At 37.6% G+C, this 13,296-nt stretch overlaps 1 protein-coding gene across 3 annotated transcripts in view; it reads left to right on the top strand.

The window, feature by feature from the left end:
- The first annotated feature begins 252 nt into the window (after positions 1–252).
- The window catches only part of LOC5569395 (homeobox protein cut), a 564,153-nt gene continuing 551,109 nt past the window's right edge, over positions 253–13,296 (top strand). For all 3 annotated transcript variants that reach the window (XM_021852179.1, XM_021852180.1, XM_021852181.1), the window contains exon 1: positions 253–1,906. In XM_021852179.1, coding sequence (XP_021707871.1) covers positions 1,787–1,906 — 120 coding nt within the window. In that variant the 5' untranslated portion in view covers positions 253–1,786. The remainder of the gene's footprint in view (positions 1,907–13,296) is intronic.

The following is a 13,296-nucleotide window of genomic DNA, read 5'->3' on the forward strand; positions in this document are numbered from 1 at the left end:
AGCATGCCGCGCGCGAGAAAAACATGGCAAAAAATCGGGCCTCTCACACACTAGTGAACCGCGAGGCGCGGAATTGGGTGGTAGTGGTGAGTTGTTTTGGTTCGTAGCAGCAGCAACAGCAGAATCAGCACAAGAAGGCGAGCAAAAACACACAACGGTTGCCGCCGCGCTCACTCGACACTCGCTCGTGCCAACTCGCTCGCTCTTTCGTCTCGTGCGCTTCGCTCCGCCAGCACAGTGTAATATGATTGAATTGGATTAGTCAACTGCTGGTATTATACCAGAAAACATCGTTTTTTGATAGGGGTTCGATAGGCGATTATTGTGCGGTTTTTTGCGGTTCTCGCGACCTCCCGAAAAAGAGCCCACGAAATATTGCTCCGCAAAACGAGCGCCCTGCCGACGAGATACAGATGATGAGATATGTGAGTAGTGGTCGGTCGCGCGATGAGTAGTAGCCTTGTTCTAGTAGCGCAGAGTACACTGCAAAAACGGTAGTAGTGTCGATCGACCTCGAAATCCGTAGACCCGACCTTACACACGACCATCGACGACGTGGTTGCGTTCCGGTGCACGGCAGATTCGCGCGAGTGTCGTCCCGAACCTGGTGACGAAACTACTCTGACGGAATGTTCTGATGAGTTTCAGTTGTTTTTTTGGTTTTTGAAAATTGTTTCCGACGAATTTGTGTGAATTGTTCGATTTCAAAATAAGGTGACAAATTTCTTGGATCGAAGTAGGCCGATGAAAAATTCGTCCGCGACCACTGACTGGTGTCTCGGTAACTAGATCGCGCTGTTCGCGTGATCGATGGCCAAAAGTTTCCCGAGTGACAGCTGCGAGTGACAACAAATGAAGCGAAGCGGTGCGTGTGATTTTAATGGCCAAAATAAAATCGTCAATCGGTTCGCATCGTCTCTATTCTGGGGTTTTCCTTACGGTCTTCGATAAAAATTAATTAAGACAGCCCCGCCACTATCCGGGTCAGTCGAACCCGTGGCCGAACGAAGAAAAATTATTGTGTGACAAAACTCAAAAATAGAATTTTCCGCGAGGGGACACTCATTTTTTGGTTAGAAGAATCGTTGTGTTTTCGTGGGAAGTTATGTGTTGTTTACATCCAAATGTGAAATTAATTTTTGACCTTCGAGACGCGAAAGTCGATACCCGATTGTTCGAATCGAGAAAAAAAAAATCTATATGAAAAAAGCATCATGCATGAGGCAAATGTGATTTAATGACCTCCGAGAGCCACCACAAAAGAAAAACAAAACCCACCACCCAAAAGTGCAATTTTATGACAGAGCCGTCAAAAGGCAGTAAAAAGCCAATTTATCGACCGCAGAAGAAGCGAAGAAGCAACAGCAAAACAAAACGCGTCAAATGAACGGTTCAGGAGTGCAGTTGTTCCGAAGGCGAAGAAAGAAGAGATGTTGTTCGGTGTGATCGATATCAGTGAATGACCAGTTCGAGTTTGACTTATAATAGTTGGAAAAGAAGAGCCAATTTTGAACCACTCCCAATTCTAAGGAGGCTGTGAAGATACGTATCCCGCAAACAAACTGTTGAACATCGCAGTAGGCCACCCTTTAAAGGTCCGTTGGTGCGTGTAAACTCCCCTTTAAAAACGGCGACGACCACGACGACGACTACAACGGCCTCGTCGTCCAGTGCTGCTGCTGCCTCTGCTGGTGGCCGGCTGCTGCTCGAAGGGGTTGGTGGTGGACGACCACCCCCACCTTCACCACCCTCACCGGAACCAGGTCTCGGCCAGAAGCAGCACCGAATGCAGCCAACCGTACCCCAAAGCACGGGAGGTGGTGATATGGACCTCCCCACCGTACAATCGATGGATTGGATGTTCCAGAACAAGCAGCTCTACTTCCTAGCGCAGTATCTAGCACAGGTAGGTTGAAGGGGTGGCGGGACGACGTGCGGGCGATGACCCTGACCCCCAAAAATTCTTGTCCTAACTGAGGAGACAAACCCGTTGACGACGCCCCAGCCGGAAGAGATTTAATAATTAAGAAGAAGTGTGCCCATCACGCAGCACAGCTTCCACTGGGAAGAGAGGTTGAAGGGGTTTTTCGTAAAGACGAAGGCGAAGAAGCGCAGATGAAGTGTTGTCGTTGATGATGATGATGATGATGATGGTTTGCCAAAGGCACAAGTTGAAGTTAGGTTGAAGTCGGGCCGAACCCCCATAACACGCACTTTCATAGTGGGACAGAGGGAAAAGCTATCGCCTCCTGCTGGGAATCACAGTTGGCCGAATGCGAACCGGCAAGGCCTACTACCATGTTGCAGCAAATTGGCTCTCACGACTGCGGTCGATCAAAGGTGTCATTGATTTAGAAGTTTAAACATTTTTTGGTGAAAAATTAGTGAATTCATAGTTGCAAGTGAAATTCCTGCACACAGTAGCCGTGGTAGCAGTCGCTTTTCTAGACGGGGTTCGCCGCTTCGAAGAGGACACGCGCCAAGCAGCAAAGTAGCGACGGCATTTCGCAAAACGGTTTCTCCCGTGTTCGCGTGCTGTGTCACTGCTTGCGATTACGGTTTAAGAAAAGTCAACGTAGATCGAAATATATTTTCTCAAAAACTGAACACAGCTTCGTAGTTTGAAATATTGAATTATCTGGTCAATTGATTAAAGTCAGTTTTTACAATTATGAGAAATTTGCTCTTCAACAGTAAAGTAAACGCCTATCTCGATGCGTAGAAAATTTCTTGCAAGAAATGGTCAAGATAAGCATTTTTCTTTGATCGTAGTACGCAGTTGAAAAGAAATGACATTTCAAATGGAGCTCCCTGTAGAAAATTTCTTGACCATTTCTTCAGCAGATATTTTTACTTTTCTTGAGCGTAACAGCATACTTAGCTTTAAGAAAAAAAATTTGCAGAAAAACACTTCAATGTTTTGTAAATAAAATAAAAGAAATTCTCAATTAAAGTTTTATTAGCAACAATACTGAAACATCAAATTAATAGTGAAATTCTGTACCATATACGAAATATGTCATGAAGTTATTCAAAATTACTCAAATATCTGCGTACTCGTGTGTAGTATCAATTGATCAGACATACAATTATAAATTTCCTCTCAAAAATATGATCGAATGTATCGAATTATTTCACGAAGTAACTATATCGCTCAAGTTTTTTGAAACATGAAATTATGCAAACATGACATCAATAACAAAAAGTAATCGATTTGTCTACTTGAAATTTGAAGATCTGAGCCCCTGACTTCCTCTGAGCTCCCAATGAGTATAATAATTATTTTCTATGTTATTTATCGCTTAAGGTTTTTCAAACAAAGAATTGGTCGGTGTTCAGACAGACCGGACTTGTTGATATTTTAGGCTTATATATATACAAGTTTCAATATTACACCAAATAATGCAAATATTTTGTTTTTTTTTAGGATGGTTTGAATGAACCACTTAATAAGCACCTGGTCCATTGTGACTAAATACTGAAATCGATAACTCAGTTCTGGTAGCAAGTAACTTTTTAGTGACTTGGTCACTTTTTTACTTTAAAATCTGGGAAAAGTTTAGAAGATTCTGGCAAAATTTAGGAGGCGACCTTGGGATGAACTTTCTGGCCGAAATATTCTAATAAATTTTGACGAAAACCAGGACCAATATCTGACACCAATAAATAACTTGTGAACTTTATGCAGCGATATGCGGCTATAGGAGGAAACTTAAAGCTGCCCTTTGAATGAACCTTATCAAAACTCCTCCGGAAGATAAGCCAAAGACAGTTATAAGCAACAACCAAAAAAATCAAAGAGTTAGTCAGAGACTTGTTTGGAATTTCAAAGCCAGAAAAATTTCCTAGAAAGAAATTAGAAATTACATCACAAATTCAACAAATAAGCTATAGTTTTTTTATTTATTAACTCTTGGTGCTGTTTTTTCACGATATTGGTCAACTATTTACAAAAAACACGTTTCTATAATGAATGCTTGAGCTTTGCTGGAATTCTCAATAGTTTTATCTGTGGCGATTCCCTAACGTCAAATGTATTTCAGCAACAAATAAGTATCTGATAAATTCTTGAAACACAAAAGGTTACGAGTCGTCACTGTAGGGATCATAAGAAGCTAGAAGCAGAGCAAGTTTTTGAAAGGACAAGACACATTCACATTCACAACATTGATGTATTTTGAAAGTGTGTAAAATCGGTGATTTTTTTTGAAATTCTCCACAATGCTGTCTACAACCACAAATTTTTCCTCGATTTATTCCACAAAATGCTTTAAGAAATGCGTTTTGTACATCTGCTTCAAATTTTTTAATGAATTTTAACAGGTGTGTTTCTAATAAACAGGAATCTAGCAAAAAATCTATTACAAGTTTGTTTTTCGAAGTTCATGTATTTGGTAAACTACGAGTATTCTTCCGACTAAAATCAGAAATTTCAAATAGAATTCTATTTTATTTTATTTTTTCTATTTTAAATTTATTTCTATTAAATTTCTACAAATCTTAACCAAGCTAAAATTCGTCTCATACCAACATGAGAAGTGAAATCTTAAATGTGCCAACTTTTTGACTATTTGTGGCAATCATGTTTTATCTCGGACATATGACTGTTAACAAATATTTCAAATTACTGCAATTCTCTACTTGAAATGTACTCCATATAACGTATTTTCAATTTCTAGTACATTTATGACTAATACTCGTTGGTTTTATGCCATTTTTTATCAATATTTAATCCCTATTTGGTCAGTATTTTGATCATTTTGGTCACTAAAGTTACTATTATTTTGCTGTCTGGCTGCTACCAGCCCTGATAACTGCAAACAATCCAACATGATACCAAAAGCGAAAACTTATATAAGTTTTGCTTGAAAGTTTCAAATCAGGGCTTAATTGTTATGTGATAATTGCCATCAACGAGATTCTTACTACTAAAGCTTCATGTGATCAGTTAAATTTTACTGTTTTTTGTGCTGCAGTTCTGCATTCTGAAATTATCCATTCATGTAAAAGACTTTCAGCTGTTGCACAGATGAAGTGCTGATAATATAATATTCTCGATGAAAAACTAAATATCAGTGAACATTGAAATAATAGTATCTGCTGTTCAGCAAGCTTTGCTTCTCCGAGAAAGTATCATTTAACTATTTTACTGGACAACGTCTCATACATACAAATGCACATTGGTCTTGAGCTCAGTCTATTAGTAGGTATAGTTAAATTTCAAAAAATCCAGTATTCCTCCATTGGTTCAGAAATGAAATCTTGATAAACATCTGACTTTTTTTTCAGATAAATTGCATCATGGTGTATTGAAGAGATTAGACATTGGGTCTAAAAGTATTTATCATTTTTACTGGAATACAAAAACTCTCAAATTAAAGCCTTTTTGCAAACTTTTTATGGATAAATAATTTTAAATAATGAAAACGCTTAGAGTTTTTAGAATGTGTGCAAAACGCTTCTTATCTACATCGGCATCCAAGGTTTCTAAATCGTATTGTACTTTATTTTTTTGGTCAAATAATCGTCTGGAATTCCTCCACTATTCCCATAGTTTTTCCAGGAATATTTTCTCTTACTAAAAATGCAAAATTTCAGTGCAAGTGCTACAAACATATAAGAATTGTAAGGTTTCCACGCATAATTGTATTAAAAACTTGTAGTTACTGGTTGGGTGTAAATTTTATATGATTTTCCTCTACAAATTCCGCAAATAAATGTTCAAAAATGATACTACTGTTCAATAGTACTCCCAGAATTGCACTATGAATTATTCTCGATATTCATCTATATATTCCAATAAATTAAAAAAAACTAATAGCACAAATACTCTCTCTCTACGAAACAAACTCAATTTTCATAAAAATCCAAGTCCAGCAATACCCCCTTCGCAACCATTTGGAAACATAAATTTCAAAAGGTACTCAATTGCTCAAAAATACATTAGTTTGTCATTCTCCTGTGAACCATTCGATATATTTTTTAGTTATTCTCCAGACAGTTTATATATCAATATTTTTTTTTACAAATTCTGCCGTTTTATTCCTCAAGCTGAATTAAAATTTAATATGATGTTATCAAAAAGTGTTAGGTTAGGTTATGTTGCAAACATCTCCGGAGTTCTAAACAGAGCGTTATTGCAAAAACTCTCGTGAGAGAACCCACGGAAAGCACTTTTGCTTGAAATGGATTCAGTGATTTAATAAACTTATTCGGTATGTAAAACATGGGGGACCGACATTCTCTATATAAAATGTCTTTCGTGGCAATTTTGTTTTAAGTCAATTTATTAAAAATAAAACAAAATGTGGGCTACACAAAGCTAGGTGATAAGGAGCTACACTGAAAATATCATACTAATCGGTTAATTATTCTTGGAGATATCTTTTAAAGTTTTTAAGATCTTTATTTGGCCAGCGTGGTACCAGATACGTGAATGCTCATTATTCAAAGACGGCTACACCTAATCTCCTCATTTTTTCACAACATACTCTCATCAATGTATTGTTCCAAAGAATGAATATCCGAATACTATAAAAAAAATTGTAGCCTGATATATTTACGTGGGTTATAGCTACGTGTCGGTCCCCCAAGGAATTTCGGAATATCCCAGGATTCAGTTGACCAACGAACAATATTTTACACAGATTCTAAAACTAGAAGAGTTTTTTGATAACTTGTAAAATAATGAGGCAAAAATATCGAGAAACAAAAAAAGTTTTCGTGGTTTAAATATTTTTATTGCAGTAAAAATGAAGCTGCTACTTAAGGACTGTTCATTTTATAAAGTGGACACTTTGTTTATGCTATATCTTTTTTATTTATTGATAAAATCGTAATCGGTTTTCTGTGTATCGTTGACCTATTATTCTAAAATGCTATAAAAATATAAAATCTTTGAAAATGCTTTTGGTTGAAGAGCTAAATAGTTTTTCCGAAAACTCTTAAAAAAAGCTGTCCGTCAAAGCTTAACATTATTTTTCGCAAAACAAAAATCCTTATTTTTATGAACAAATTGTATGTTTGTATCCTTTACTATTCTACTAAAGGTAAAGCTTTAAAAATATCAATTATATTCCACCATTTTATGACATTAGGTAACTTTAGTGATTTACCCATTTATGGCCAAATTTGCTGATACACCATCCTTTCGCTCCCAGCAAAAGAGAAAAGTAAAAAGCGTGTTCAAAACTAGTTTGGATTACTAAAGAAACTATATTAGTATAAACGAAAGCTAAATCGTGAGATTAAACTACAGTCTTAAGTATAAATTTTACTGTTTATGGTAATTTTACTAAAAAGTCTCATACTTTTGAAATCATGTACGCATATTTATCGATCTACAGCAAATTGTAAACAGTTTTCTCCGAATTTTTCAATTGGTAATCTCAGAATAACATATTAAGAAAAAAATATGTGGAAAATAAAATCGATTTTATTACAGCAGTGTTGCCAATTTTGATGATTGTCAATGTACTTTGATAGATCTTCTAAGAATAAAACAATTGTGTTTCTGTTGTGCTTTGAATGTGACGTGGGGACTTACTAAGTAACTCTATGAAGGCGTAAGTTATTTTTCATATTAATACTATATTAGGACTTCCGTCAGGACGTACTTTTACACAAAAAATTCTACTCATATCAATTCCCATCAAATTCAAAAAGAAATTCTTTAAAAATATACGGGAAAATTGATTTTATTATATCTGTAAAATTGTTGCTCCAAAAATAACTTGATTTTTTCCATCAGGCTTCTGATTGATGATGCTTTCGAAGAACAAGCCTATTTTGAAAATAGAAAATATAAATTATCGAATTTTCCAGCCAATTTCTTACAATCATTGATTGTGATAACCTCAAAAAATCGACCGATCTAATCGTTGTTCCATATTCGTGTGAAATTTAATAATTTTGGAGAATTTTTATTATGTTGTGCAAAAAACCGATTGAAATTTCATTGATTAATAAGAAAGATACAGCATGCACAAGGTGTCCACTTTATAAAATGAACAGCCCTTAATAGAAATAAAATGTGTGATGAAATGATCAACTTACGATTTTATGGTACCAAAATTAGCACATAGCCTTGTTATCTCGCGATTGCCCTAAAAAACTTCAATAAGAAATGAAATGGTTCAAAATTTTGTTTTGGAAAACCTAGCTATTAATTAGTTGTTTTGTTTTACAGAGATTTTCAGAAAATTTCTTTTTTTATTTGGGAATTACTGCTAACTGCTTGACCATTTTAATGACTTGGAAGTTTTGCCAAAATGTACAAAGCACAGAGTACTCAAATCCACTTTTGAATCTTTGTATTAAAGATTCTGCTTTGAGATTCAAAAAACTGACTTAGAGAGCTCAGGAACTTTTCCAGTGTTTTTTTTTTTTTGCAAATCTGTGAGCATATTGTACGGATATCTACGTGCTTGTTCAAGTGGCAGTCAGACAGCTCTTTCGCCGCAAGTTGTGGAAATGTTTATTAGGAAACTGCAATTGTTGGAACAAAAAATGATATTAACAATAGTTGGGCTTATAGTGGGTATCATTTCTAGTACTAAACTCAGTATTGTGGTAGCCTTGTTTACTAGACCACAGTACAATTTTCTAACTACGAATGTTTTGCTTTATTACTTCATCATTCATTACTTCTTTCTATTACCACCATTTTGCTTCATTACTTCATTTTCTACTAGCATTGCGGAAAACCACTTATTTTTACCTATAAGATTTCCGTGTTAATTGGCAGTTTCATTGATGGTTTAAAATTGATGCTCCTCCCAAGGTTTTATGCTACTTATTGCTGTTTATGCTACCGAGGTTGAGAGTGTGTCTGAAACTGGCTCTGGTAGCCTATATTGACCAACGCGCTTTTCAATGCGAAAATAAGGTACATGATTAGTTCCGATATTTTTCATACATAATATGGGTTGAAAGCTTTCATTTGGCGTATTAGCAGTGCATGTAGGGCTTTCCATATATTTTAAAAACATAAAACCGGTGCTTCTAATTTCAAATCATAGATCGTTTTGATTGAGTATCGTTCATTTTAGTTCACCATTCTGTCTACTGCTTCTTCTTCTTCTTATTTCTCGTGTTATAATGTGTCATAATTGACACAGAGCCTCTCTCAGCTAAGTGTTATTATGAACTCTTCCACAGTTAAAAATGGAATAAATCTGTCTTTGCCAATTGACCCTTTTTCGTGTGGCAAGCACAAAGATAAACTCTAACCTAGGAATTCGAAAAAGTAGGATTCAAACCCACGATCACTATTGATAGACTCACACTAAAATCTCAATCAATACGCTCTCCCGAGAGAGCAAACTCATTAGAGAGCTGCTTCGCAAATCTCACGCTTGATCTTTTGATGCAAAACCCCGCTCAATCACCTCAAACCGTAAAAGATGATTCAGTCACAAAACCCGTCAAAAACTCGTGAAACCCGAATGTTGTTGTTTACGTTAGAAAGGATTACTATAATTCTACCAGACTAACAAGAAATTAATGCTGTGTGCGAGTAAACTGTGGAAATACGAGACAATGAGTGAACAATGGTGAGCAAACTCATCCATGATTTTTTGACTGCTGAGTTACGTGATTGACAACTCACGCATGAAATATCTCAAGCGTGAGTTATGAGAAATTGAGTTTTTCTTGTAGGTAAAGCTTCATTGTCGCCTGTGCGGCACTGTGCATCTGTAGACTACTTTTGCTCCTTTGAACTGCACCTTTTTTCGGAGAAACGAGCCGTTCGGCGTTCAGGAAAATGACATTCGTGTAAAAGTAGCAAAAACCTTCCCCAGACTTGATTGCCAAGATAGAAAGTAATCGCAACGTCTTAATTTGTCTTTTCTAGTCTAGAAAAGCATTCTGATTTTTTTTTTTTCAACTATATCATTTATTGCAAGGCTCAAGTGCCTTCAAGCATGACGGAGCCGAAAACATTCTGACTTCTATGATATGATATTTAACAAGCTTTTTTCATTCCTCAATTGATTTTGTCCCCATCACCTGTCAAAGAGAATCATGGCAATGCGGAACTAGTGCATAACATCACTCAGTTCAACTACATAAAAGAGTGTTCTTCTGTTTCTGATCGCCACAATTATTTCTACCGAAATAATTACTTTCTCCCAGATGACCTTTCAAGAATCCCTTGAAGCGTAGATCTTCGTCCAAGATCGGTACGATCACAATGTGCACAATACGGCAGCAGCTGCAACAAACCCAGCCATCATCGGTCCGATCCCGCACATTGCAGCACAGATCTATTTTCACACCGCGTTGGGCAGGGGACCTACAATAAAATAGTTACACTTGAATAACAACCACTTTCACCCATTGGTTGCGAATCGAAACTATACAATCCGGGTTTTGCAAGAGATGCCGCGCGGCCCTCCTTAGCTTTTCGGGACTGTATATTTAGATTCCCGGGAATTTGGTCTACGGCCTACGACTCAAAGCCGCAACACTCTTCCAATCGGACCGATTAGCCGTGACGCGATTAGTGGTAAGGGTATGCGATATTTCGAATGATTCCTTCAAATGAAGTTCGTAACTCGCGGCTACAAAGCAAAGCGATGCTGAAGGTGTCTGGGTTCAATTCCCGTCGGTCCAGGATCTTTTCGTAATGGAAATTTCCTTCACTTCCCTGAACATAGAGTATAACCGTACCTGCCACACGAATTACGAATGCAAGAATGGCAACTTTGGCGAAGAAAGTTCTCAGTTAATAACTGCGGAAGTGCTCATAAGAACACTAAGCTGAGAAGCAGGCTCTGTTCCAGTGAGGACGTTAATACAAAAAAAGGAGAAGAAAAGACTAAACGTAAATAAATGATAGCTGAAGTAAGTACTATACCGTTTAATTCCACTAAATTTTGTTTCCTTTGAAAGATACGCGTATTTCGACCTCAACTGTAAGGCCGTCTTCAGTGCCGTGTAGTCTAAGATGCAAACTCTAGTGGAATTAAATGGTATACAGTCTCCCTTACTCGATATTTCGAATCCCGATATAGACTTAGAGAATCATAGTAAAAGTTGGTTTTCATGGCTACCTCGATGGTCACTTGGATCGCATTTCCACTGAATTCGAGTTTCATTACTCGATACCCCTTCAATATCGAGTCATGGAGAGTTGACTGTATATTGAAAAGCTCATAGCTGAATGGTTAAATCAGTAAAAGTTGTCCACTTTACTCTCACCAAGTAATCCATATCGCATGCCCTTAATCAGTAATAGTACGACCTGCCCCGCGACATGTATCACTTTGTGTCACAGACGATGAGTCGGCGTGAAAAAACAATTAAATCGGAATCGGGCGGCTTCGCTGCGCGCCATTGTCACACTCCATTAGAAGGAAATTCAATTAATGCAAAATAAATACACCACGAGAAAGTGCAACGAGGCGGCAGCAGACATCAGACTCTAGCGAGCGACGCTACTGCTTGGACTGACTTGGGGGCTCAACAAAACATAAATTGTCACACTCACATCTCCGCCGCGACGTCGTCCCCTTAGCTCGGCGAGAAAGTCTGGGGCCATCATCGTTTTGGCAGCGATGCGCATCATAATTATCGCAAGATTGCATCCGAAGAGCGTTGTTGTTTTTGTGAAATTTACAATAAATTAAAAGATCAAAAAGCGCACTCTCCCAGTGGCGTTCAGAAACGGATGGTGGCGGTGGAGACTCCCTCGCCCTATACGCACTCTTAATACTTACTTGCTGCAGCGGCGGCGGCCGGCGACGCGACAATAATATCCGATGCACCGCTGCTCACCGACGCACGGAGGAGTAACTAGAACCAAATGGTGGCCAAAATGTCAAGTTTGAATTTAGATGTTCAATTAGATATTAACAACATATGGCAATTCATTCGCCGCAGAAATTCAGTATTTTTTAAGGTGAAATAATCACATTTCAATAGACTTCATCTTCTTCTCCTTGGCCATACACCCTCCAGGAAATGTCAATTACTAAAAGATCTTGCACCAACCGGGAATCGAACCCAAAAACCACTAGACTACGGAAGGCATCCGCTTTTTTAACCTAGCTAATAATATATCACAAGTTGCAAATATATTATGAAGACGTCAAAAACATTGAAAAAATGTGATCAGATAGCAAAAATTTGTTTTATTTTTCCAATATATTCTCATCTCCTTCTATCTACTTAGATGATTTGTTCTTCTCCTTCCTTCTACCGTGTGGATTCGTATTGACCGGAGGCTTCGAATGCCGACCACCGACCTTTATTCATCCACAAATTATTATTTCGTCATTTATTTTTGAATGCAGCACGTTCTTTTTATTCGCTCTGGCTTAATGTTCCAACTGGTTCCGAGGCGACGGAAAGCTTCAGCTGAAGGTTCGATCCGGTGAGTTCGTTTCAATCAGGTTTCACATGGTTGACTATTGGTGATCGGATGAGTGTTTGTTTCGATCAATTAAGAAGCAGCAAGCTACACAATCAGTTGCCTATTGATTATTAGCGTTTCAAAAACTAAGCGGGAGCAAGTTTTATCACCATACAAACTGTTTACTGGAAAGGGGGATCTTGTTAGTCTAACGTGGTGATCTGGCAGTGCTGGTCTAAGGCAGCTTCAATTTATTACGTTACGTTGAAATGGTCGATTTTCAACCTCTCCTCTACCTCCGTCACGCTAGAGCCTACTCCCCCTCTTCCTAGAGCGGCATGTAATTTGCGGATGGCGCCTTAGCAGTTTTCACAATTTCAAACTTAAGATAAAGGTTTATGGTAAAAACTTCCCAATATCAGTATGTTTAAACATTTGAAAGGCAACGCCATTTAAAACTATTTTGCCTGCCTCCCTTTGTGGAACGGTTGGTAGGGTTGTCGCCGTTTCTTCCTATGCAAAAGTTCAATACTTTTCGTCTATAATGTTACTCATTCGTGAACAATCTGATCACCGTAAATTTTTGAATTGTCTTCAAACCCCAGTAGGCCTGGCCTTTCAAATCATTGATATGCTGCAAATAGTAATACTGACAAAAAATATTGGAAGCAATTTTTGCTTTTCAATATTGGCTGTGCAAGCACTTAGATACGATATGGATACTGAGTTGAAGTCCAATTTTAATCATGAAATTTTATGGTTAGACGATAGTTCAATGAATTATGATTATCAGTGCTTTACTTTTTGAACATTGAGCGGTTATAAAATACTGATTCTGCAGCATCATCATCATTATTGATTCACGCGCGGTGACGATATTGCAATGAAACTTTAAAAATGACATGTATTGATTGTCTATATTAGTGATTAGCTATGAC

This window comes from Aedes aegypti, chromosome 3 (assembly GCF_002204515.2).
Source record: "Aedes aegypti strain LVP_AGWG chromosome 3, AaegL5.0 Primary Assembly, whole genome shotgun sequence".
NCBI classification, from domain to species: Eukaryota; Metazoa; Arthropoda; class Insecta; order Diptera; family Culicidae; genus Aedes; species Aedes aegypti.